This window comes from Oratosquilla oratoria, chromosome 37 (genome assembly GCF_046742065.1).
Source record: "Oratosquilla oratoria isolate Oo_2021 chromosome 37, ASM4674206v1, whole genome shotgun sequence".
Taxonomy (NCBI): domain Eukaryota; kingdom Metazoa; phylum Arthropoda; class Malacostraca; order Stomatopoda; family Squillidae; genus Oratosquilla; species Oratosquilla oratoria.
Genome location: NC_134813.1, coordinates 19,535,837 through 19,561,914, shown reverse-complemented (window position 1 = coordinate 19,561,914; position 26,078 = coordinate 19,535,837). Strand labels below are relative to the sequence as shown.

The following is a 26,078-nucleotide window of genomic DNA, read 5'->3' as shown; positions in this document are numbered from 1 at the left end:
CACCAGGGTTATATTGCTCAGGTTCCAAGCGTGCACTTTTCCTTTTCTTGGCGCAATGCATCTTTGGCGACAGACAATCTTTATCTGCCATCCTAAGCTGTTTTATGGCATCACTGGTTGTTGTATAGGATTTTTTTTTTTTTTTCCCTCGTGATGTTTCTGATGGACGATTCATACTGTACGGTATGCAGTCAGGTCCCTGTTGCCATATCGTATGCTATTATTTATCATACAAAAGCATAAATATTGTGCAAAATACACAGCTTCTTTTGTTAGCAAATATATGTAACAACAGAAAATGTAATATGCAGTACGCAGCGCACACGACCCAGCCACAGTAGAGTGGGGGGGGTACTGTATTATATTTTTATTAGATAGTGAAAATCAGGATACAGCTTCCATACTCAGCCACGAGCTAGCTTAAGAGCAACACTTTTAGAGGAAATATTTTCAGATTTTTTTTTTTTTTTTTTTTTTTTTCGTGATTTTCTGATGGACGATCCCCTTAAAGTCGCCCATTATAACTATTCGTACTCCATCTTCCATTATCTTAGTGTTATCCATGTATCTTCTAACATATTCTTATGTTCTCTCTCTTCCCATGAAGCCATTTTAGGAGGCACATAATTTACCATAACTGCCTGTTCTTCTTGTTCCTGTCCTCTATTTCCAACATAATCATCTCCACTCTATTCTTTACATATGTAACATTCCTCACATTTATATCCTTCTTAGTTAGGAACATAACTCCACCTTGATTTACTTCTGTTTCTAATCCAATAATTATATACACCATGTCCTACACTGTTGGGTGGTAATGGACCTTTCAATTTTGTCTCCACAATTCCCATTATGTCGTGTTTTTCCTTCCAGTAATCATTCAGTTCATTCAAGCCTGTTATTAATCCATCTATATTTGTGAAGGACACTTTTAATTTTGTTACCTCCACCCTGTTTTCTGTTTCCTTTCTGTTTTTCTCTTCTATGAACCATTTCCTCACTTTCATATCCACTACTCTCCAATAGGATTTGTCTCTGATCTGTTCTCGTTTTTTTCCCAGAACTGTTCCTTGCAGAACACCGCTTATTACTTCATCCCATTTCGAGTGCTGGTCTCTTATCACTACTCTCATTTTTCTTTCTTGCAAAAAGTCTTCCATCCAATTTAGTAGTTTGCCCTGTATTCCTCCTTCAGTTTCTAATTTCTTAAGCAACTTCTTATGTGGTACCTTGTCAAAAGCTTTCTTTAGGTCTAGAAATGCACAGTCCGCCCATCCATCTCTTTCTTGTATTATATCTATTAGCCTTGAATAGAAACATATTAAATTGGTGACGCATGATCGTCCTTGTCTGAATCCAAATTGCCTTGGATTTAACAGTGTTTTTGTTTTTTTCTAAATATTTTACCCATCTACTTTTGATAATTCTTTCACAAATTTTTGCTATTGTACTTGTTAGAGAGACTGGTCTATAGTTGGTAGGTTCTTCTTTATTTCCTCCTTTATATATAGGTACTATATTTGCTTTTTTCCAATCTTCTAGAACTTTTCCTTCTTTCAAGGAACTATTTAGTATGCTATGTATTTTGTCTGCCAGTTCATTCCTGCATTCTTTCAGTATCCAGTTTGCTATTTCATCTGGTCCATGCAATTTTCTGACAAGATTACTCAAGTGTGTTAATATTTCATTCTTTGTTACTTCTATTTCTTCCATAGGGGGGACTTTCTCTTTCCATTCGTTCTCTTCAGGTTGTATGTTCTCCCTTGTAAACACTGATTTAAAATGTTTGTTCATAATTTCCGCCATTTCCATTTCCTCAGTGTATTCAACTCCCTCTTGTGTTAATTTCTCCAAGTCTTGTTTGTTTTTCAGTTTATTGTTTACAAATCTGTAGAATAGTTTTGGTTGATCTTTACACTTTTCTATGACATCTTTTTCATATTTTCTCTTTTCCTCTCTGCACGTTTGTACATATTCATTTCTATAACAGGTATATATTTTCCATTTTTCAGGTCTTCTGTCTTTTTTCCATCTGGTCCAGGCTTTGTCTCTCTTGTCTTTTAACAACCTACAACTTTTGTTGTACCAGCATTTTACATATTCTTTTCCTTGTTTTTGTCTTGGGACATACTTTTCCACTCCTTTTTTGTAAATTTTTGTCAAAATATTCCATTTCTCTTCTACTGTTGTTTCTTCTTTGTATATTTCTTCCCAGTTTTCCTTTTGAAAGAATTCTCTTATTTTATCAAAGTTTGTTTTTTCATACATCATTCTTCCTTTTCTATATTGTTCATTTCTTTTCATATATTTTTCTTCATTAAGTTCCAGTTCAATCAATATGTGGTCACTTTTACTTATTGGTGTTTTATATTCAATTTTGTCCACTATTCTAGGTTCAGATGTAATTATTAGGTCTAGTCTCGATGGCTCTTCTTCATTTATATACCTAGTGTTCTCCTGTATCCATTGTGTCATTGTATGGTCAGTAACCATCTCAAGTAGAGCGTTTCCCCATGAGCCGTCTCCACCCTTTACTGTCATTTCTTCCCAGCAGATTTCTTTGCAATTAAAGTCGCCCATCATAACTATTCTTCCTCCCTCTTCCATTATCTTATTTAATGCTATCTTTGTGTCCTCTAACATACTTTTATGTTCACTCTCTTCCCATGAGGCTGTTTTCGGAGGCACATAATTGATCACAAACTTTCTGCTCTTCTTATCTCTGTCTTCTACTTCCATCATTATCATCTCTACTGTATTCTTTCCATATGTGACACACTTCACGTTTATATCCTTCTTAGTCAGGAACATAACTCCACCCCCTTGCTTTTTCACTCTGTTTCTAATCCAATAATTATATGCATCATGTCCTACACTGTTGGGTGGTAGTGGACCTTTTAATTTTGTTTCTACAATTCCCATTATGTCTGGTTCTTTTTCCTTCAAATAATCATTCAGCTCATTCAATCCTGTAATTAATCCATCTATATTTGTGTAAGACACTCTTAGTTTTCTGCCACTTCCATTGTGTTCTGTTTCCCTTTTGTTTTTCTCTTGTATGTCGACATTTCTTTAGTTTCATATTCACTACTCTCCAATAGAATCTCTTTTTTTCTGACTCCGTTCTTTTCTCGTTTTTTTTCCTTGGCTTCAAGTCTTTTCTTTTTTTCTTCCTCTCTTTCCTCTTTATTCATTTCCCTTTTTATCCATACCTTTTTATATTGTTCACTTGTTGCTAGTTTCCCTGTTTTGGATAAGATATTCTCTGCCGTCGTTTGTGACTTGAATTTAATCTTAATTGGTCTGGTCTTATCTGTGCTATACTTTCCGAGTCTAAATTTCTCTTCGATTTGCTTCATAATTTCTGGTTCATCTTCCTGAACTGATTCTAGTAATTGGCTTACTTTTTCATTTTCCTCTTTGATTCTTGTGGTTCTATCTGGGTTGTTTTTCTTCCATTCCTAATATAATTATACATTTCTTCTTGTCTGCTAAATCTCTTACTATATTCTCCTTTTGTCTCATCACTTTAATAACCGAGTCTTCAGTATGTTCTTTCAGTTGCTGTTTGACAGTCAGTGAATGCAACTTTATTGTCTTCTTGGGTTGCTTTCCAATTCTTAGCTTCTTTAGTTATGGCCTCTGTTTTCTTTACTATTCCTCTTCAATTCCTCATTCTCCACCTTTACTTCTCTTAACTGTCTTTTTAGGTCTTCTATTTCATCAGTTAAGTTTTTGTGCGCCTTCTCTAGTTTTTCCAATTTTTCAAACCTCTCGGCAATTTTTGTCATCTTGCCAAACCTAACTTCCCAGTTGTCAGATATTTGTTGAAGTTTTTCCTCCAGTTTTGTCAGTCAGGGGAGGTTGGTACCCACCGCCCTTTCATTAAATCCTTTGAAATTATCATCCTCACCTTCCATTGTACTGCTCTTATCTATGTTTCTGATCTTTACATTTTTATTAGACATTTCGTCGTCACTCAGCTGGTCGGGGGGTCGTTTTTTGATGTTTACATTTCGTCTGTCTGCCTGGGCCAAGTCTTCTCCTTCCTCATTTCCTTCCATTTCCCTCAGCAATCCCTCCCCTTCTCCTCTTTCCCTACTTTCCCACTACCCCACGAGCAATTTCCCCCCCACAATAGGTACTTCCTTTGCTTTGGAATCCTCTATTTTTCACTTTTTCTTCAGAACGTCCTCTACGCCGTCCGTTCACTGAAGTGTGTGTGTATTTACCTAGTTGTATTTACCTAGTTGTATTTTACGGGAAGGGGAGCTATGCTCGTGGGGTCCCGTCTTCATATCTCATTTTATCTAAACTATTTTTAAATTCATGTATTGTTTTTGCACACACCACTTTCTCATCTAACTTGTTCCAACTGTCTATTACTCTGTGAGGAAAGCTGTTCTTTTTCAAATCTCTTCTATAGCTGTCTTTTTTTATTTTCTTTCCGTGTCCTCTTGTATTTCTGTCATCCCATTTTATCAGATTCTCTCTATCAGTAATTTCTATGCCTTTCATGATTCTGTAAATAGCTATCAAATCTCCTCTCTCTCTTCTTTGCTCTAGTGTCTGTAGTTTAAGTTTTTGTAGTCTCTCTTCATATGATAGTTTTGAGAGTGTTGGTGCCAGTTTTGTGATTGCTCTTTGTATTCTTTCAAGTTTTTTTATACATTTTTTTGTACTTGGTGACCATATCGTTGCTGCATATTCCAATCTTGGTCTTATCAGGGTGATTAGGATTTTCCTCACCATTTCTTCATCCAGGTATGTAAATGCCACTTTGATTGTTCTTATTAAATTATAAGTTTCTCCAAAAATCTTATTTATATGTTTCTCAGGTGACATATTATTCATAACAATGACTCCCAGGTCCTTCTCATTTTCTACTTTTTTTATTCCTTCCTCTCCCAAATTATATGATCCTGTTATTCTGTTTTTGCTTTTTCCAAATTCCATTATACTACACTTTTTTGTATTGAACTCCATCTCCCACTTCCTACTCCATTCTTGTACTTTATTTAGATCTCTCTGTAGTGATTCACAATCTTCTTCAGTTTTCACTCTTTTCAGTAGTTTTGCATCATCTGCAAAGAAGCTCATATAGCTTTCAATTCCTTCATCCATATCATTAATATATATAGCAAACATTATTGGGGCCAGAACTGTTCCCTGCGGGACACCGCTTATTACTTCATTCCATTTTGAGTGCTGATCTCTTATCACTACTCTCATTTTTCTTTCTTGCAAAAAGTCTTCCATCCAATTTAGCAATTTACCTTGTATTCCTCCTTCATATTCTAATTTCTTAAGCAACTTCTTATGTGGTACTTTGTCAAAAGCTTTTTTTAGGTCTAGAAATGCACAATCAGCCCATCCATCTCTTTCTTGTATTATATCTATTAGCCTTGAATAGAAACATATTAAATTGGTGACGCATGATCGTCCTTGTCTGAATCCAAATTGCCTTGGATTTAGTACGTTGTTTTTTTCCAAGTATTTTACCCATCTACTTTTGATAATTCTTTCACAAATTTTTGCTATTGTACTTGTTAGAGAGACTGGTCTATAGTTGGTAGGTTCTTCTTTATTTCCTCCTTTATATATAGGTACTATATTTGCTTTTTTCCAATCTTCTGGAACTTTTCCTTCTTTTAAGGAACTGCTTATTATGCTATGTATTTTGTCTGCCAGTTCATTCCTGCATTCTTTCAGAATCCAGTTTGCTATTTCATCTGGCCCATGCGATTTTCTGACATCAAAATTACCCAAGTGTGTCAATATTTCATTCTTTGTTACTTCTATTTCTTCCATAGGGGGGACTTTTTCTTTCCACTCAATCTCTTCAGGTTGTATATTTTCCCTTGTAAACACTGATTTAAAATGTTTGTTCATAATTTCTGCCATTTCCATTTCCTCAGTGTATTCAACTCCTCCTTGTCTTAATTTCTCCAAGTCTTGTTTGTTTTTCAGTTTATTGTTTACAAATCTGTAGAATAGTTTTGGTTGATCTTTACACTTTTCTATAACATCTTTTTCATATTTTCTTTTTTCCTCTCTGCGCTTTTGTACATATTCATTTCTATAACCAGTATATATTTTCCATTTTTCAGGTCTTCTGTCTTTTTTCCATCTGGTCCAGGCTTTGTCTCTTTTGTCTTTTAACTCCCTACAACTTTTGTTGTACCAGCATTTTACATATTCTTTTTCTTGTTTTTGTCTTGGGACATACTTTTCCACTCCTTTTTTGTAAATTTTTGTCAAAATATTCCATTTCTCTTCCACTGATGTTTCTTCTTTGTATATTTCTTCCCAGTTTTCTTGTTGGAAGAATTCTCTTATTTTATCAAAGTTTGTTTTTTCATACATCATTCTTCCTTTTCTATATTGTTCATTTCTTTTCATATATTTTTCTTCATTAAGTTCCAGTTCAATCAATATGTGGTCACTTTTACCTATTGGTGTTTTATATTCAATCTTGTCCACTATTCTAGGTTCAGATGTAATTATTAAGTCTAGCCTCGATGGTTCTTCTTCATTTCTATACCTAGTGTTCTCTTGTATCCATTGTGTCATTGAATGGTCAGTAATCATCTCAAGTTGAGCATTTCCCCATGAGTCATCACCACTCTTTACTGTCATTTCTTCCCAGCAGATTTCTTTGCAATTAAAGTCGCCCATCATAACTATTCTTCCTCCGTCTTCCATTATTTTAGTTAATGCTATCTTTGTGTTCTCTAACATACTTTTATATTCACTCTCCTCCCATGAGGCTGTTTTCGGAGGCACATAATTGATCATAAATTTTCTGCTCTTCTTATCTCTGTCTTCCACTTCTATCATAATCATCTCTACTGTATTCTTTCCATATATGACACCTTTCACGTTTATATCCTTCTTAGTCAGGAACATAACTCCACCCCCTTGCTTTTTCTCTCTGTTTCTAATCCAATAATTGTATGCATCATGTCCTACACTGTTGGGTGGTAGTGGGCCTTTTAATTTTGTTTCTACAATTCCCATTATGTCCGGTTCTTTTTCTTTCAAATAATCATTCAGCTCATTCAATCCTGTTATTAATCCATCTATATTTGTGTAAGACACTCTTAGTTTTCTGCCACTTCCATTGTGTTCTCTGTTTCCCTTATGTTTTTCTTTTGTATGTCGAACTTCCTTAGTTTCATGTTCACTACTCTCCAATAGAATCTTTCTTTCTCTGACTCCGTTCTGTTCTCGTTTTTTGCCTTAGCTTCCAGTCTTTTCTGCTTTTCTTCCTCTCTTTCCTCTTTATTCATTTCTCTTTTTATCCATATCTTTTTGTATTGTTCACTTGTTGCTAGTTTCCCTGTTTTGGATAAGATATTCTCTGCCGTTGTTTGTGACTTGAATTTAATCTTAATTGGTCTGGTCTTTTCTGTGCTATACTTTCCGAGTCTAAATTTCTCTTCGATTTGTTTCATAATTTCTGGTTCATCTTCTTGAACTGATTCTAGTAATTGGCTTACTTTTTCATTTTCCTCTTTGATTCTTGTGGTTCTATCTGTGTTGTGTTTCTCTTCCATTCCTAATATAATTATACATTTCTTCTTGTCTGCTAAATCCCTTACTATATTCTCCTTTTGTCTCATCACTTTAATAACTGAGTCTTCAGTATGTTCTTTCAATTGCTGTTTGACTATGTCAGTGAATGAAACCTTATTTCCTTCTTGGGTTTTCTTCCAATTTTTACTTTCTTTAGCTATCGTTTCTCTGTTTTCTTTACTATTCTTCTTCAATTCCTCATTCTCCACCTTTACCTCTCTTAACTGTCTTTTTAGGTCTTCTATTTCATCAGTTAAGTTTTTGTTCGCCTTCTCTAGTTCTTCCAATTTTTCAAACCTCTCGGCAATTTTTGACATCTTGCCAAACCTAACTTCCCAGTTGTCAGATATTTGTTGAAGTTTTTCCTCCAGTTTTGTCAGTCAGGGGAGGTTGGTACCCACCGCCCTTTCATTAAATCCTTTGAAATTATCATCCTCACCTTCCATTGTACTGCTCTTATCTATGTTTCTGATCTTTACATTTTTATTAGACATTTCGTCGTCACTCAGCTGGTCGGGGGGTCGTTTTTTGATGTTTACATTTCGTCTGTCTGCCTGGGCCAAGTCTTCTCCTTCCTCATTTCCTTCCATTTCCCTCAGCAATCCCTCCCCTTCTCCTCTTTCCCTACTTTCCCACTACCCCACGAGCAATTTCCCCCCCACAATAGGTACTTCCTTTGCTTTGGAATCCTCTATTTTTCACTTTTTCTTCAGAACGTCCTCTACGCCGTCCGTTCACTGAAGTGTGTGTGTGTGTGTGTGTATTTATATACTTGTATTTTACAGGAAGGGGACATATCGTTGTGTGTGCTTATGTGTACTTATGTGTACATGTTCACGTGTGTGTATGTGTGCGTATGTATGTGTGTGTGTATTTATATACTGTACTTGTATTTTACAGGAAGGGGAGTTATCGTCGTGTGTACTTATGTGTACACGTTCACATGTGTGTGTGTATTTATATACTTGTATTTTACGGGAAGGGGAGATATCGTCGTATGTGCTTACGTGTATACGTTCACATATGTGTGTGTGTGTGTGTTTATATACTTGTATTTTACGGGAAGGGGAGATATCGTCGTGTGCTTATATGTGTATACGTTCACGTGTGTGTGATTCACCATGCTCTTTTGGATCACGTGTTGGACTCGTGATCGACTGCTATTTCCCTCCTGGAAGCTCAGAGCTCGTATGTCCGATCTATAAACTTACACGCACACACATCCCAAACTCCCCGCCCACGAGAGTTGGAGTAATGATTCGAAGCGCAGCAATACTGAAAAAATTTCGAGCTTAAGCAGGATTCGAACCAGGTATCACCGATAATTACGTCTTCGACGTTAGTCTCTACCAACCGCTCCACCGAGTCTTTTACTCAATTGAACGTGTGTGTGTATTTATATACTTGTATTTTAAGGGAAGGGGAGATATTGTCGTGTGTGCTTATACAGTATGTGTTCACGTGTGTGTGCTTATACAGTGTGTACACTTGTGTGTGCTTATACAGTATGTGTACACTTGTGTGTGTGTATGTGTGTTTATTTGCAGGGAAACGATGAAAATTTTCATATTTGGGCGGGATACGAACTAGGTAATGCTGTTATTGTTGTCCCAGAAATCTGAGTCCCAACCTACCGTACCACCGAGTCGCTTATACTGTATATATGTGCGTGTGTGTATGTATATACTTGTATTTTACGGGAAGGGGAGATATTGCCGTGTGTGCTTGTACAGTATGTATTTACCTAGTTGTATTTTACGGGAAGGGGAGCTATGCTCGTGGTGTCCTGTCTTCATATCTCATTTTATCTAAACTATTTTTAGATTCATGTATTGTTTTTGCACACCACTTTTTCATCTAACTTGTTCCAACTGTCTATTACTCTGTGAGGAAAGCTGTTCTTTTTCAAATCTCTTCTATAGCTGTCTTTTTATTTTCTTTCCATGTCCTCTTGTATTTCTATCATCCCATTTTATCAGATTCTCTCTATCAGTAATTTGTATGCCTTTCATGATTCTGTAAATAGCTATCAAATCTCCTCTCTTCTTTGCTCTAGTGTCTGTAGCTCAAGTTTTTCTAGTCTCTCTTCATATGATAGTTTTGAGAGTGTTGGTGGCAATTTTGTAATTGCTTTTTGTATTTTCAATTTTTTATACATTTTTTTTGTACTTGGTGACCATATCGTTGCTGCATATTCCAATCTTGGTCTTATCAGGGTGATTAGAATTTTCTTCACCATTTCTTCATCCAGGTATGTAAATGCAACTTTGATTGTTCTTATTAAATTATAAGTTTCTCCAAAAATCTTGTATGTTTCTCAGGTGACACATTATTCATAACAATGACTCCCAGGTCCTTCTCATTTTCTACTTTTTTTTTATTCCTTCTCCCAATTTATATGATCCTGTTATTCTGTTTTTGCTTTTTCCAAATTCCATTATACTATACTTTTTTGTATTGAACTCCATCTCCCACTTCCTACTCCATTCCTGTACTTTATTTAGATTACTGTAGTGATTCACAATCTTCTTCCGTTTTCACTCTTTTCAGTAGTTTTGCATCATCTGCAAAGAAGCTCATATAGCTTTCAATTCCTTCGTCCATATCATTAATATATATAGCAAACATTATTGGGGCCAGAACTGTTCCTTGCAGAACACCGCTTATTACTTCATCCCATTTTGAGTGCTGGTCTCTTATCACTACTTTCATTTTTCTTTCTTGCAAAAAGTCTTCCATCCATTTAAGCAGTTTGCCCTGTATTCCTCCTTCAGTTTCTAATTTCTTAAGCAACTTCTTATGTGGTACTTTGTCAAAAGCTTTTTTTAGGTCTAGAAATGCACAATCAGCCCATCCATCTCTTTCTTGTATTATATCTATTAGCCTTGAATAGAAACATATTAAATTGGTGATGCATGATCGTCCTTGTCTGAATCCAAGTTGCCTTGGATTTAGCACGTTTTTTTTTTTTTTTCCCTCTAAATATTTTACCCATCTACTTTTGACAATTCTTTCACATATTTTTGCTATTGTACTTGTTAGAGAGACTGGTCTATCGTTGGTAGGTTCTTTATTTCCTCCTTTATATATAGGTACTATATTTGCTTTTTTCCAATCTTCTAGAACTTTTCCTTCTTTCAAGGAACTGCTTATTATGCTATGTATTTTGTCTGCCAGTTCATTCCTGCATTCTTTCAAAATCCAGTTTGCTATTTCATCTGGTCCATGCAATTTTCTGACATCAAGATTATTCAAGTGTGTCAATATTTCATTCTTTGTTACTTCTATTTCTTTCATAGGGGGGACTTTCTTTCCATTCGATCTCTTCCGGTTGTATGTTCTCCCTTGTAAACACTGATTTAAAATGTTTGTTCATAATTTCCGCCATTTCAATTTCCTCTGTGTATTCAACTCCTCGTCTTAATTTCTCCAAGTCTTGTTTGATTTTCAGTTTGTTGTTTACAAATCTGTAGAATAGATTTGGTTGATCTTTACAATTTTCTATGACATCTTTTTCATATTTTCTCTTTTCCTCTCTGCAAGTTTGTACATACAGACGCTCCTCTACTTACGTTCATTCGTTTTACATTTTTTCGATTTTACGTTTGAACTGACGGTAAAAAAAAAATTGTAATTTTTTATTTTTTTTTATTGAATTTTTTAGTTTACCGCGCTCTCCATAGTTCAAACGATACTTGCACACGACGCTGCGTCCATTGTTTACATTGCGCAGACGACAAACTGAAAATGCCTTGCCTTTCCTCCTCCTCCATCTCAATTTATGTTGCTTGAATTTAATCTATTTGAAATTAATGTTATTATTTTACAATGTTGTGTGTTTAATTAATGATTTAGGGGTGTTTTATAAGATACGGTAATAGAATTTACCAATGTATAGTGCAGTAACTTACGTTCATTTTCAACTTACGTTCGGCCGTTCGGAACGTAACTAAAACGTAAGTTGAGGAGCGTCTGTATTCATTTCTATAACAAGTATATATTTTCCATTTTTCAGGCCTTCTGTCTTTTCTCCATCTGGTCCAAGCTTTGTCTCTTTTTGTCTTTTAACTCCCTACAACTTTTGTTGTACCAGCATTTTACATATTCTTTTTCTTGTTTTTGTCTTGGGACATACTTTTCCACTCCTTTTTTGTAAATTTTTGTCAAAATATTCCATTTCTCTTCCACTGTTGTTTCTTCTTTGTATATTTCTTCCCAGTTTTCTTTTTGAAAGAATTCTCTTATTTTATCAAAGTTTGTTTTTTCATACATCATTCTTCCTTTTCTATATTGTTCATTTCTTTTCATGTATTTTTCTTCATTAAGTTCCAGTTCAATCAATATGTGATCACTTTTACTTATTGGTGTTTTATATTCAATCTTGTCCACTATTATATGTTCAGATGTAATTATTAGGTCTAGTCTCGATGGTTCTTCTTCATTTCTATACCTAGTGTTCTCCTGTATCCACTGTGTCATTGTATGGTCAGTAATCATCTCAAGTAGAGCGTTTCCCCATGAGCCGTCTCCACCCTTTACTGTCATCTCTTCCCAGCAGATTTCTTTGCAATTAAAGTCGCCCATCATAACTATTCTTCCTCCATCTTCCATTATCTTATTTAATGTTATCTTTGTGTCCTCTAACATACTTTTATGTTCACTCTCTTCCCACGAGGCTGTTTTCGGAGGCACATAATTTATCACAAACTTTCTGCTCTTCTTATCTGTCTTCCACTTCGATCATTATCATCTCTACTGTATTCTTTCCATATGTGACACACCTCATGTTTATATCCTTCTTAGTCAGGAACATAACTCCACCCCCTTGCTTTGTCTCTGTTTCTAATCCAATAATTATATGCATCATGTCCTACACTGTTGGGTGGTAGTGGACCTTTTAATTTTGTTTCTACAATTCCCATTATGTCTGGTTCTTTTTCCTTCCAATAATTATTCAGCTCATTCAATCCTGTTATTAATCCATCTATATTTGTGTAAGACACTTAGTTTTCTGCCACTTCCATTGTGTTCTCTGTTTCCCTTTTGTTTTTCTCCTATATGTCGAATTTCCTTAGTTTCATATTCACTACTATCCAATAGAATCTCACTTTTTCTGACTGTTCTGGTCTCGTTTTTTTCCTTAGCTTCAAGTATTTTCTTTTTTTCTTCCTCTCTTTCCTCTTTATTCATTTCCCTTTTTATCCATACCTTTTTATATTGTTCACTTGTTGCTAGTTTCCCTGTTTTGGATAAGATATTCTCTGCCGTCGTTTGTGACTTGAATTTAATCTTAATTGGTCTGGTCTTATCTGTACTATACTTTCCGAGTCTAAACTTCTCTTCAATTTGTTTCATAATTTCCGGTTCATCTTCCTGAACTGATTCTAGTAATCTGCTTACTTTTTCATTTTCCTCCTTGATTCTTGTGGTTCTATCTGGGTTGTTTATCTTCCATTCCTAATATAATTATACATTTCTTTTTATCTGCTAAATCTCTTACTATATTCTCCTTTTGTCTTATCACTTTAATAACCAAGTCTCCGGTTTGTTCTTTCATTTGCTGTTTAATTATGTCAGTGAATGCAACTTTATTGTCTTCTTGGGTTGTCTTCCAACTCTTAGCTTCTTTAGCTATGGCCTCTTTGTTTTCTTTATTATTCCTCTTTAATTCTTCATTCTCCTCTTTTACTTCTTTTAACTGTCTTTTTAGTTCTTCTATTTCCTTAGTTAAGTTTTTGTTTGCCTTCTCTAGTGCTTCTAATCTTTCAACCCTTTCAGCCATTTTTGAAATTCTATCAAACCTACTCTCCCAATGTTCTGTCATTTGTTCAAGTTTTTCTTCGAGTCTTGCCAGTTGGGGGAGGTTGGTATCTGGCCCCCCCCTCATTAAATCCATGGAAATTATTATTCTCACCTTCTATTGTGCTACTCATATCTATGTTTCTAATCTTTACATTTTTGTTAGACCTTTCGTTGTCACTCAGTTGGTCAGGACCCCTTTTGTTTACATGGCGCCTGCCTGCCTGGACCAAGTCCTCTCCTTCCTCATTTCCTTCCATTTCCCTCAGTTATCCTTCCCCTTCTCCTTTTCCTCTCTTTCCCCCTACATCACGAGCAATTTCCCCCCCCCCTGTAAATACAATATGTACTTCCTTTGCGTTGGGATCCACGAAAATTTCACTTTTTCTTCAGAACGTCCTCTACGCCGTCCATTCGGTGTGTGTGTGCGTTTATATACTTGTATTTTACGGGAAGGGGAGATATCGTGTATGCTTATATGTGTACACGTTCACATTTGTGTGTGTGTGTTCGCAGGGAAACGATGAAAATTAACATTTGGCTTACTTCCTCTTTGGTTTGAGCCACAATCCTTATTGTCACAATAAGCCATATTGTCAAGATCTATATATACCGGTATATACAGATCTTCATTGTCAGAATATGACTAATTGCGTGGAGCGGTGCAAGCGGAGGCAGCGACATACCCGAGCGACGCACCAGCTGCAACTGACAGCGATTGGATGCACGAACCCCACTTTGAACAGCCAGGTGACGTTCACTGGCCCGCTGCGCCAACACCCTCGAAATTCGGTCGGAAGCGGTTAGACCTGGTATATATAGATCTTGTTGTTTACGATAAGCACTTTTATGTGTTCGTAACAGTATTTTTTCTATTTGATACAATAAAAATATTGATGTTGGATCCAAAAGTATTACCAAGGAAATATTGAAGGGATGGGTTAGAAATTTTTCCTTTTCCAATAATGTATATCTAAGGATTCATTCAAGAGGAAAGAAATGTTTAAGAAATGAAAAATCCTCAAATTTCTTTCTCATGGTTTTCAAGGGAAAGTTTAAGAATACCAGCATAAGACTATTTTATTACATTTTGGCTTGGCAGCCTTCTATAGGGAATATCTTGCAGACTGTAATAAAATATATATCTGGAATTATGGAATGTCACTGCAGGGCCTGGTGTCACCTCCCCAGTGTAAAAGGTCACTCTTGCATTCATGTAGCTATTCCACGTCATTTGCCACAGTTTTTATGTAACGTCCCACTCTCAATGATGCCATTCTCTTTCGAAGTTAATTCCTCTATAGCAACAACCTCCTTCCACCATAATCCACTTTAGTAATGAATCTAGTAAATTGTAAACTGGTTTCCTTTTATGCTGGTTCTCCACTGTTCTTGTTTTAGATTATTCCCTCAGGTTGGTACTAAACTCAGTGCAGTCAGTATCCCTGAAGCCACAAGTTAATTTGAACAATTCAATAATGCCCCATCTTTAGTTCAATAAATGGTACAAGTTTAGTTACTGTATACTCGCTCCAGAAACTTTGTCTTTAGGATATGTTGACCAGTGCTGAGATGCATAGTTCAGTATTGGCCTTACTAATGCTGTATATAGTTTCAACTTAAGCTCATGGTACATATATGAAAAGTTAATTTTTTTATAATCCTTTACATACTATTGGCTTTGGCTACCAGCACTTCCATATGTGAGGAGGACTTAATTTTTTTAAATGTACATATAAATCTTTCTCGGTTCTGGCCTGCCCTTGTGCAAACAAGTTTTTCAGTCTTAACAAACCCTCAGGTATTTTCATTTCCATTGGTTTTGGTAATGCCAATGTGTGATTGGAAATAAAAATACATCCTAATGGCACATCTTGCAGTGTGCAATAGAATAATAGCAAACAAGGTTGCTCCATCTTAACATTTACTTCTATACCAAACATACACTGCTTATTTCGTCAAACTAATTACCAGATTTCCTCTCCCCCTTGCTATTCTTCCCAGTATTATAAGATCTGGTTCTCCCTAGTCTGTCCTGTTCTCCAGTTCTGCTCTGAGTGCCTGTTGTTTTTCTCAACATGGGTGAAAGATCTGGCTTGATGTGGTAGTCTCTAATTGGTATGTTCAAAATTTTTGGAACCCTTCCAACATGTTTTCTGTAAATCCAATATGACGACCTGAAGAGAACTGTGACCAGATGAACATGTTTTTAGTTGTAAATGGGGCTGGAGCTCATGGGAGCCCATTTCTTTGTCTCGTCAAATTTAGCCATAAATTTATGTTGAAACCCTTTCATGCTGTGCAGTGTGTTTAATTATAGCACCCACCAGTTGATTATTTCCATGCTTCCTTTGCAGTAAAGAATTGGGAATGAACACTTCAAGCTTTGACTGCATATATAACAAAGTGGGTTATTATTAATATCTGAAGAGTAAGCACTTTTGAATAGGAAAATAATGTGGAGTTTTTTTAGATACTTTATTTATTGCATTGTATAAAAGTAGTTTACAGTAAAATTGGTGACTGGAGAAAGTACCAGTCTGTGGAATAGTACAATTTTCTCACACATGGAAAGAGGAAGAGACAAGACAATTGTTGAAATCTAGATTTGTCAGGATTCATTGAAATGCTGTACAACAGCTTTTCATTAAATACAAGTACCAGTGTACAATAGTACTTTCATTAAAGAATGGAGAAATCTGGTAGATTAACAGAATGAAAACCAAACACTAATTATATTACTCGTAAAAACGTAATTATATTAAAGATGACCCAAGAAGGATGCATTCATAATGAACATATGTAGCAATTATTTAAAAATATGATAATTTTAGGTGGTGCAAGCGGTAAATGCAAGGGTAGTGGGTAGTTTGTAGGGGATTGGAGATGGTTAAAGAAAATTGAGATAAGCCAGTTGTTGTTTGCTGACAACACTGCACTTGTAGCAGGACCAGAGGAGGGATTGAGGAAGTTAGTGACAGTATGGGAAGGTGTGCGAAAGAAGGAAGTTCAAGATAAATGAGGGTAAAAGTAAGGTGATGAAATGTACAAGGGGAGAAAGTGGCAGCAGACTGAAAGTGAGTATTAAGGGAGAGACTGGATGAAGTGGATAGTTTTAGATGCTTGGGTGCAAAGGTGGTGGGAAAGGGAGGAGGAGAGGTGTAGGTAGAATGTAGATTGAGAGAAGCGAGAAATGCCTTGGTGTATTAAAAAGTGTAACGAGACATTTGGGAATGGATGCTAAGAGGAGATTGTATGAAGTGATTATGTTGACAGCACTATGATTTTGACTCGCATTGAAGAGGTTAAGCTGCACCAGGGAGAGGTGGGTGGGGGCAGTTAAGGGTTGTTTAGTCTTTACATGATTTTATCTAATGCACCATGGTGGGTTTGAAATAATTGCATTTTGGGAAGACCTGCGAGTTATTTTTATAGGATGTTAACACTGAATACAGAAGGTTGGTGATGGGAAGCAACCCTCCTCATGAAAACTTTTCCATAAGAAATGGGTTAAACCTCTAGGTTAACATCTTCCATATTGGGTTGTACTTAGCCTTGTACATTCTTTGCCATCAGCCCACATTAGTTTTGTGGCACCATTTAGGTACCCTGTACTAGGGTATTAATTGCACAGTAGCATGCAGCTGATGTTTCAGAGCACCCCTGTGGACTAGAGCCACACATTGTTGAAATAAAATCTTTACTGGAGGAATGCTAATTTTGTACCACAACTAGCCCTCTGTTATGCTATTCCCTTGAAATTGCCCTGTACTACTTCCTTGAATGTACTACAGTAAGTCCTCGTTATATGGTACATTTGCATTCCTGAAAACCTTACCGCTAATTGAAATTACCGTATACCAAATGTGGGAAGAGATTGATTGTGGTGGTGGTGCTACGGTACAGTGTAAACAAAACGAGAGCAGATACCGTATCTGTAAATTTTTCTTACCATAAATAGAATCGAGGGTAGTAATTACCAAATACCGCAACTATGAATTTACCGGATAAAGAATTACTGTATAAGGAGGACTCGCTGTATTTCTTTTTGCCATTGTCTCCTGTAGTATGGAGAGGAAAGAATTCTGCCAATGTTTCCCATGCAAATTATAAAAGGCAACAAAGTGGGATGGAATAATGAGACGAGGTATCTTGCTCTATAAAATTATCCCAAGAAAAGTCAAGGCATAAAAGGGTCTGGAAGTTTCCCAAACAGAACCCAAAGATTTGGATTATTAAATGTACATGATTGTAGTACAGATGGAAGTAAACAGGAGGAGGTAGGCAGTATCTTCATGTGAAGAAAGATGGACAAATTAGTATTAAGTGAAACATGTGGGAGGAGTGATTTTGAATTTGGGAGGGTGTCTGGAGTGAGGAGCGGGTGAGGAAGGGGTGTCTCTTGGTAAGTGATGAGATAGGAAAGTACTCGGTGGAGGAGAAGGAAGCAGCTTTAAGGTTAATGTGGATTAAAATATAACTGGGATGGGAAGTGTAGGTTTCTGTGAACTCTTGTGGGCCAGGTAGTGAGAATGTAGAGGAAAGTGAGGCTTTTTGGATAGATTTAATGTAGTATTAGATTTCAATACTAGAGTAGGGGATGAACCAATAGATGGAGTGGTTTGGAAGTTTGAAGTGCCAGGTAAAAATCATTGTGGAGAGTTGGAGATAGACCAGATGATTCTGTTTAAGTAGTAAATCAAACATAAGTACACATGGGAAAGGGAAGTGGAGGATGGTTGTGTGTGGATGATGTATTGACTTGGCCTGAAGGTAATTCTCCCAGTCTTCTATATTTTCTGCATGAGGGAATGGAGAGGAGGGGTTGCTGTGTAAGTGAAGTGGCCCTGCTGTGGATGTACTGTGACCTGCATTGCTTCTGACCTGGGCAGTGGGCAGGAGACAGGGATGACCCTTCACCCACAACAAGCTAAGCAAAGAGGGAAACAAAGGTTGTGGATGGGAGTGGGTGCATACCTTGACTACCTTCCTTAAGAGGGTGAAGAAGCCCTTCATATAGATGGACCATTTTGGTAAGGCGAGGGTTAATGAAGACTTGGCGGACAATTGCCTTGTGATGCCATAGAACTAAGCACTGTGAAACTTCAGAACAGTTTCAAAATACTGAGGTTGCTGCTACACATGTTCACTGTAAGTGCTCCTTTATAACACTGATCAGCATCTTCTGCTGTAAATATAAACAAATCTTATGTTAAACTATGTACATTGGTTTTGGTTAAGCTGTGTGAACTTATCAATGAAGAGGCAGTGGTATTGGTCAAAATCTAGTTGGGATAAGTTAGCATTAATTTAGTAGTGTAGGACTTTGGTTCTCAACCTTATTGGTTGTAGCCACCCTTAGGTTATGACAAAAATATCCCTAATGACAGGTTTTAAAAACTTTGACGTCTTTTGAAATTGTCAAAAGTAACGTTTCTACTGAAAAGTAGAAGCAATGCTCAAGTCTGCATCAGGTTGGACATGAAAGTTGTTGGCATACATCCTGAAAGCTGTATTTACCTAATAATTTGCAGGAAGAGGGCTGCACTAGTAGGACCCTGTCGTGTCTCCAACTGTAGACCTTTGTTTTAGATATCGGTTATCAGCTTTAACTAATTCAAAAATTATTTGCTTTTGTAGGGAAAGTTTTCAGTGTCCTATTGCAAAACAAGATTTTAATTTTGTCCACCTGGGCAGTACCCCTTCATATGCATAACAGTTCAAGAACTGGTGTAGGACATAGCTAAGATCTTTACATTCTTAGGGAAATACACACATTAAACTAGCCCCATGTCAACAAGTCTTAACATTAAAATATAAACGGTGATTAATAGCTGTACATGTGAGATTAAAGAATTGATCCTTTTAGTAACTGATGAGTTAGATTTAATTTCATCAGTACCACATTTGAAATATTAAGGAAAATTATATATATATTTTTTTAAATTGCGCAGCAAAGACAACTTGGTGCATTTACGATAGGTATCCTCAAATTTTTAGCAGATGAGGAAATGAATATATTGATTATTTGTGTAGAATGATTGGCAGGTATGAATGAGAGTTGATGAGATTTGTAATTTGAAGCTCTACTAAAAATTCAATATCATGAAAAATATAAACAATTTAAGGGATGTAGGATGCAAGTGAAGAGGGTTGTAACTGACTAGTAGATGTGTTGTATAAGCATATATGTTGTTACATAATTTGTAGGTTAATGCTTTAAAGACTAATCACGCTAATTAAATTAGTTATTACAGAATTGTTTGAAGTGAGATTGACTTATCTTTTTAACAATGTGCCCAAAATAGTCTATCCTAATGCTGATTCATTATTGTAATTATACAATGGAAATTATATTTTTGTCATTCTAATTGTAGAGTCCATATTTCCTTTTAAGAAACACTGCAGCCATCAGAAAACTGGCAACAGTTACTTGATCAAAATACTGGACAGTCCTGGGACAGTGCCAGCCCAGGGTTGCACTGTTGTGTAGAAAATTAATATGCCAGTAGGTGGGATAATTATTTGAAGTCCTCAAATCTGTGATGTTGGTGGAAACTGACCTAAGAATATTTTGGTTGCAACAGTTTTAAGACTATTCACAAGACTAATGATGGGAGCTTACATATATTGGTCTTGCAAGATGCTAGAATATTGGCATCATTGTTCATCTTCAAATAACATCAACTTGGTCTAGCCAAATATTCCCCTCTCCTTCTCTTCCTTCTATCAGGTCTGAGGAGGCCTGAGGACTATTGCTAACCACTGGAGCTGCAAATTACCAGGCATTGGATCTTGAGGCAACAATTGTTAGGACTCTATCTTATAGTAGTAAAAGAAAAGGGCATATACATGACTAAGTTGCATAATGTCTAGCTCTCATCCAATGGCGTGTAGTCTTGCCTTCAACCTGGTGTCATGCAACACTGAATTTTAGCCGTTATTTTAATTAGCTTGCAAGGGAAGATGGACAGAATTGCACATTCATAAGTTGCCACCTTGAGCAATTCAAAGTAGGATAGCCATGAATCTGCAATTAAATCCAGGAGACCTCCCGGCATACAGAGGTCAGATAAATAATAGTATATTACGAATTTTAGCGTCTGAAGATTGTCCAACCTTCTGAAGTGTTCAGCCCCCTCTTGTACCCTCGCCCACCTGGCCCCACCCAGGGGACCACCATATCTCCAGGGCCTGGGTGAGGGAAGTCCCTGGAATTTACAATTGGTCCGACTGAAGCTGTGACCCGCTGTATGGAAGATTTGCTGGGAGCCTGGAGGCGGTCAGGTCTTGGAATCTGCGTTTCTTTATTTGTAACCTGTTGGGAGATCAAAATGGATTAGTAGTAAAGTGTGCATTTGTAAATTTAGTAATGTATAGGAGCTTAAGATTTTCATCCTACAGGACACTATAAGAAACTAACTCCCACTGCATGATACTATCACACAAAAGATGTAGCCCAAGATGGAACCATACACTAATTTAAGATGAAGTTTTGTAATTGGACTATAAGAAACATCCCAAGAGTAGCTCCTTTACTCTGTACTACAATTAGGTAAATAAATCATACATAACCTATCCCTTGCATCCCACACCATACAGAAACGTATATGCCTGAAACAATGGTGTTGGGAAGATGCATTGACATGGCAGAATACTGTTAAACCAGGTATTCCAGAAAAGGAATTGTAATGGGGTCCCAGTCATGGTCTACAACTATAGCAAAAGATATAGAAATAATGGTGTAGGGAAGAATGGTACTTGAAAGTGATGGTGCACCTGTGAGATGAGCATGAGATAATGATTACACTACTCCCTTTGTGCAAAAAAGTAATTTCAGAGGCCTTGGGGTCCAAAAACTGTGCACTAGACCCACAGGTCTGCATTTTAAGGTAGTGAGGATGTTGACAGGTTTTGAAGAAGTTAGGGAGATGACTGAACACTATCTTGTAGGACCACCTTGTGCAGGTACCTGTCTTTGGACCATTCAAGAGCACACCACCTTTATATCTTGAAAGAATCCTGCCTCAGAGCTTGTGAATTAACTATCACACATGTGATCATTGAAACCAATTCCAGACTTGGGTAAAGTGCAAACTACTATGAATGTCGAGCCTTCCATTATACCCACAGTCCTTGGTATACTAGAATTTGATTCTTTAGTCTATGCCTCAGCATGCTGCTAGAAAGCATGTATGCACCACACTTTCGAAACTTCTACAACCTAACAATGAATTTGAAAAATACATGTGTAATGCCCATCCTTATGGCCAAAGAATAGCAGACTTGTTAAGTCTACGTAGCCGTAAGTTACATACTACCTCTATCAGTTATTGAATGTACATTCAGTATGTATGTGTTAATGCATATTGTAATGTGTATATTACATTTTATTTCATTGGTCTGGTATAAATACCCCATCTGGGGTATTGGCTGCTTGTTATTGTGGCAAAGTAGCATGCAGTTGATACTTTAGGGTCTATATGGGGCACCCCTACAGACCAGAGCCACACATCATTTTGTCTATGATGAGGAAAACTCTGTTCATAGAGAAATGATGACACTTTTATAGTACGACTGTCCCTCCATTATGCTGTCCCCCAACCCCTTGTTGCTGTCCTGTACCATTTCTCTGAGTATTCTTTTTTTGTGGTGGGGGGAAAAGAATACTGCCACCAATTATTCCCACTTGGATCGTAAGAGGCGAGAAGAAAGGGATGTGGATTGGGACTAGGCATCCTTCTCCTTGTAGCCCCACAGGGGACATTCCTAAACAAAAAAGAGAAGGCATAAAAGGGTCTGGGAGTTTTCGGACCAGCAACCTAAGGTTTGGGTCTTTTAATGTGCGTGGATGTGGTACAGATGAGAGTAAAAGGGAAGAGATAGGTAATATGTTTGTGAGAAGAAAGATGGATGTGTTGGCTTTGAGTGAAACTAAGTTGAAAGGGTAGGGTGAGTGTAAGTGGGAGGTTATCAGGAGTGAAGAGAGGGCGAGGGAGGGAAGGGGTGGCTATTCTAGTAAGTGAAGAGATAGGTAAATGGGTAGTGGAGTGGAAGGAGGTTTCCTCAAGGATAATGTGGATGAAGGTGAAACTGGGAAAGGAGATGTGGGTCTTTGTAAGTGCATATGGGCCTGGCAGTGAGAAGAGTGTAGAAGAAAGGGAGGCCTTTTGGACAGATCTAAATGAGTGCATAGAGGATTTAGGAAGAATGTAAATGTAATAGTACTGGGAGACCTTAATGCTAGGGTAGGAAATAGTCCAGTCGATGGAGTGGTTGGGAAATGTGGAGTTCCAGGAAAGAATCGTAGTGGAGAGTTAATGGTGGAAATGTGTCTTAGAGAGTTGATGATAGCAAATACAGTGTTTCGGAAGAAAGTCAAGCATAAGTACACATGGGAGAGGGTGGTGGATGGAAGGGTGGTAGATAGAGCACTAATGGATTATGTAGTGGTAAATAGGATTATGATAGGAAGAGTTAAGGATGTACATGTGCTAAGGGGAGAGGGTGGGGGAATATCAGATCATTTTTTGGTGGAAGGTAAGTTGAGAGTGGAGGATAGATGGAGAAAGAGGAAAGGGACAAAAGGTAGGGAGGTTCTTAGAGTGAACTCTTTGAATGAAAAGGGAAAGGAGGAGTACGAAAAGAAGCTGAAGGAGGAGTGGGAGGGAGTAAAGGATAGAGTGGAGCTGGGTGTGGAGGAGGAATGGGGATGGTTCAAGGAGGGAGTCATAAAGTGTGCAAGGATGGTGTGTGGAACAAGAAGGACAGGGGGAAATAGAAGAAAGGGTAGTGAATGGTGGGATGAGGAAAGAAAGAAGGTTGTAGAAGAAAAGAAGCGAGCTTTCACAGTTTGGTTACAAAATAGGATGAGGGAGTTATTGAGAGGTACAAAGAAAAGAAAAGAGAAGTAAAGCAAAAGGTAAAGGAGGCAAAGAGGAGAGCAGATGTGAAATAGGGTAAGAGTATGACTGAAAATTTTGAAAGTAATAAAAAGATGTTTTGGAAAGAAATTAAGAGGAAGAGGAGGTGAATCAAGTAGAGAAGAAAAGGTAAAAGGTGCAGATGGAGAGATGATAATGGAAGAGAAGGCAGTAAGGGGAAGATGGGCAGAATATTTTAGGGAGTTGCTAAATGTGAAGGAGGATAGGGAGGGAAAGATAGCTGCAGTGGGAAATGCAAAGAAAATGAGTGAGTGAGGAGAATGGAGGAGAAATAAGGAAGGATGAGGTGAAGGCAGTTGTTAAGATGATGAGAGCAGGTAAGGCACCTGGTCTGGATGGATGCCATGCAGAATGTCTGAAAAAGGGAGGTACAGTGATGGTGGACTGGCTGGTGAGGTTATTTAATGTTTGCTGGAGAGAGGGTAGAGTGCCGGAGGACTGGAGGAGTGCCTGTATAGTTCCTCTTTACAAGGGAAAAGGAGACAAGTGTGAATGTAGTAGTTTCAGAGGGATTAGCCTGTTAAGTGTAATTGGGAAGGCTTATGGGAGGATCTTGATTGAGAGGATTATGAGAGGAACAGAAGGAGTAATTGGTGAGGAACAGTGTGGATTTAGGGCAGGTAGAGGTTGTGTAGATCAGATCTTTGTGGTAAGACAGATAATGTGGGAAAGCTATAGGAAAGGGGAAGGATGTTTTTTGGGCCTTTATGGATCTGGAAAAGGCTTATGATAGGGTAGACAGAAAGGCACTGTGGGAGGTTATGCAGATATACGGGAAAGGAGGAAAGCTTTTGGGAGCTGTCAAGAGTTTTTATGAGAGTAGTAGAGCTTGTCAGGATTAGAAATGGAGAGAGTGAGTGGTTCAAGGTAAAGATGGGACTTTGTCAAGGATGCGTTATGTCGCCCTGGCTGTTCAACTTGTACATGGATGGGGTGGTGCAAGAGGTAAATGCAAGGGTAGTGGGTCAGGGATTGGAGATGGTTAAAGAAAATGGAGAAAAGTGGGAGGTGAGCCAGCTGTTGTTTGCAGACGACACTGCACTTGTGGCAGGATCGGAGGAGGGATTGAGGAAGTTGGTGGCAGAGTTTGGGAGAGTATGTGATAGAAGAAAGCTAAAGATAAATGTGGATAAAAGTAAGGTGATGAGATGTACAAGGGGCAAAAGTGGCAGTAGACTGGAAGTGAGCATTAAGGGAGAGCGACTGGAGGAAGTGGATAGTTTTAGATACTTGGGTGCAAATGTGGCAGGAAAAGGTGGAGTGAAGGTGGAGGTAGAATGTAGATTGAGAGAAGCGAGTAAATGTCTTGGTGGATTAAAAAGTGTAATGAGGAATAGGCATTTGGGAATGGATGCTAAGAGGAGACTGTATGAAGGAGTGATTGTGCCAACAGCACTGTATGGGGCAGAAACATGGAACAAAAGAGAAGAAGAGAGGAGTTTGAATGTGTTTGAGATGAGGTGTCTGAGAAAATATGATGGGGGTTACTAGGCTGGATAGTGAGAAATGAGGTGAGGAGGAGAACAGGGGTGGAAAAGGAGCTGGGAGATAGGGTTGATGAAAGAGTATTAGGATGGTTTGGACACATGGAAAGAATAAGTGAAGAAAGACTAGTAAAAGAGGTATGGAAGGCAGATGTGGAGGGAGTGAACATGAAGGGACGTCCTAGGATGAGATGGATGGATGGGGTGAAGGGGGCTTTGGGGAGGAGGGGAATGTCTGTTGAGGAAGGACAGGAGAGGACAGAAGACAGGGGTGAATGGAGAATGGTTGTATATGGATGATGATGTGATTGAATGAGGTGGAATGGACGGGGGGATGGGGGGTGAGGTAGTATGTGTGAGCAAAATTTGACGCAGCCCGAAGGGATTTCTCCCCGTCCTCTCCTTTTATGCATGGGGGGACGGAGAGGGGGGGTCGCCGATTTAATGAAGCGACCTTGCTGTGGATGTGCAGTGTCTTGCGACACTGCTTCTGACCCAGGACAGTGGAGAAGGTGCAGGGACGACCCGTCATCCAGGTGGTGCTCAGATAAGAGGGAGGATGGAGGGGTGTGGAGTGTATTCAGGGATGGAATGGGTGGAAATAATTTTATGCCTTTCCCTTTTTGGCTACCTCCCTTGTAAGGGGGAAAAAGCCTTGGTATATGTATGTATGTGGTATAAATATGTTCATGAGCAATGGAATTTTTCAAGTAGTGGACCAGCCTGCCTCCCATTTCATCTGTTGTAGTGAGCAGTGCGTGTGCTTTTGCACAATCATCATTGAGTGACATACAAGCTGAACTGATGACTGGCAGACTTCCTTCCCTGGAGGATATAGATCCCCTTGAATTGATTAAATTTTCACATTATGGGTTCAAATGACAAATTTCCTGTCCAGATGATGCACATTCACTTTAGCTGTATGCTTAATGTTTCAAGTGCCCAGGAAAAGATGAGTCTGCATATTTTTCATTCTCCCATTGAGGTCCGAGAATGGTATACTGAAACACTGTCGGACTTGTCCTCTCCTTAGCTTCTCCAGTATGTAATTTGGACCTGGTGGTCATATTTCCTTCAGCTGCTGGCTCCTTCCTTTCCTTTTGAGTACACGTAAACTAGCTAGTCTTACCTTCTCTGGAAAACGTAGAGGTGCAGAAGATGGTGATGGGGTTGGGCAGGGGACCTGTGTTCCCACCAGGAGGAATCCCATCCCACTTGAGAACTGTGCCGACTTGAACTCCAGGATGATGGGTGAGTTCTGAGTGAAGGGTAC

The 26,078-nt window shown here is 38.0% G+C and overlaps 2 protein-coding genes across 3 annotated transcripts in view; one reads left to right on the top strand and one right to left on the bottom strand.

Moving 5' to 3' along the window:
- LOC143019558 (uncharacterized) overlaps positions 1-26,078 on the top strand; it is a 71,262-nt gene that overhangs the window by 33,813 nt on the left and 11,371 nt on the right. The gene's annotated exons all lie outside the window — the stretch shown is intronic.
- Positions 15,916-26,041, bottom strand: LOC143019559 (uncharacterized). The gene is made up of 2 exons (XM_076175297.1): positions 25,935-26,041; positions 15,916-20,695 (listed from the first exon to the last, which is right to left on the bottom strand). The coding sequence occupies exons 1-2, from the start codon at positions 26,013-26,015 to the stop codon at positions 20,474-20,476; spliced, it is 303 nt and encodes a 100-aa protein (XP_076031412.1). The 5' UTR covers positions 26,016-26,041; the 3' UTR covers positions 15,916-20,473.

Excerpts from the sequence above, each read along its gene's own strand:
- LOC143019559 (XM_076175297.1), bottom strand. The coding sequence starts at position 26,015 with ATGGGATTCCTCCTGGTGGGAACACAGGTCCCCTGCCCAACCCCATCA. Across the intron at positions 20,696-25,934 it reads CTCTACGTTTTCCAGAGAAG|GTTACAAATAAAGAAACGCA; the intron begins GTAAGACTAGCT and ends ATCTCCCAACAG.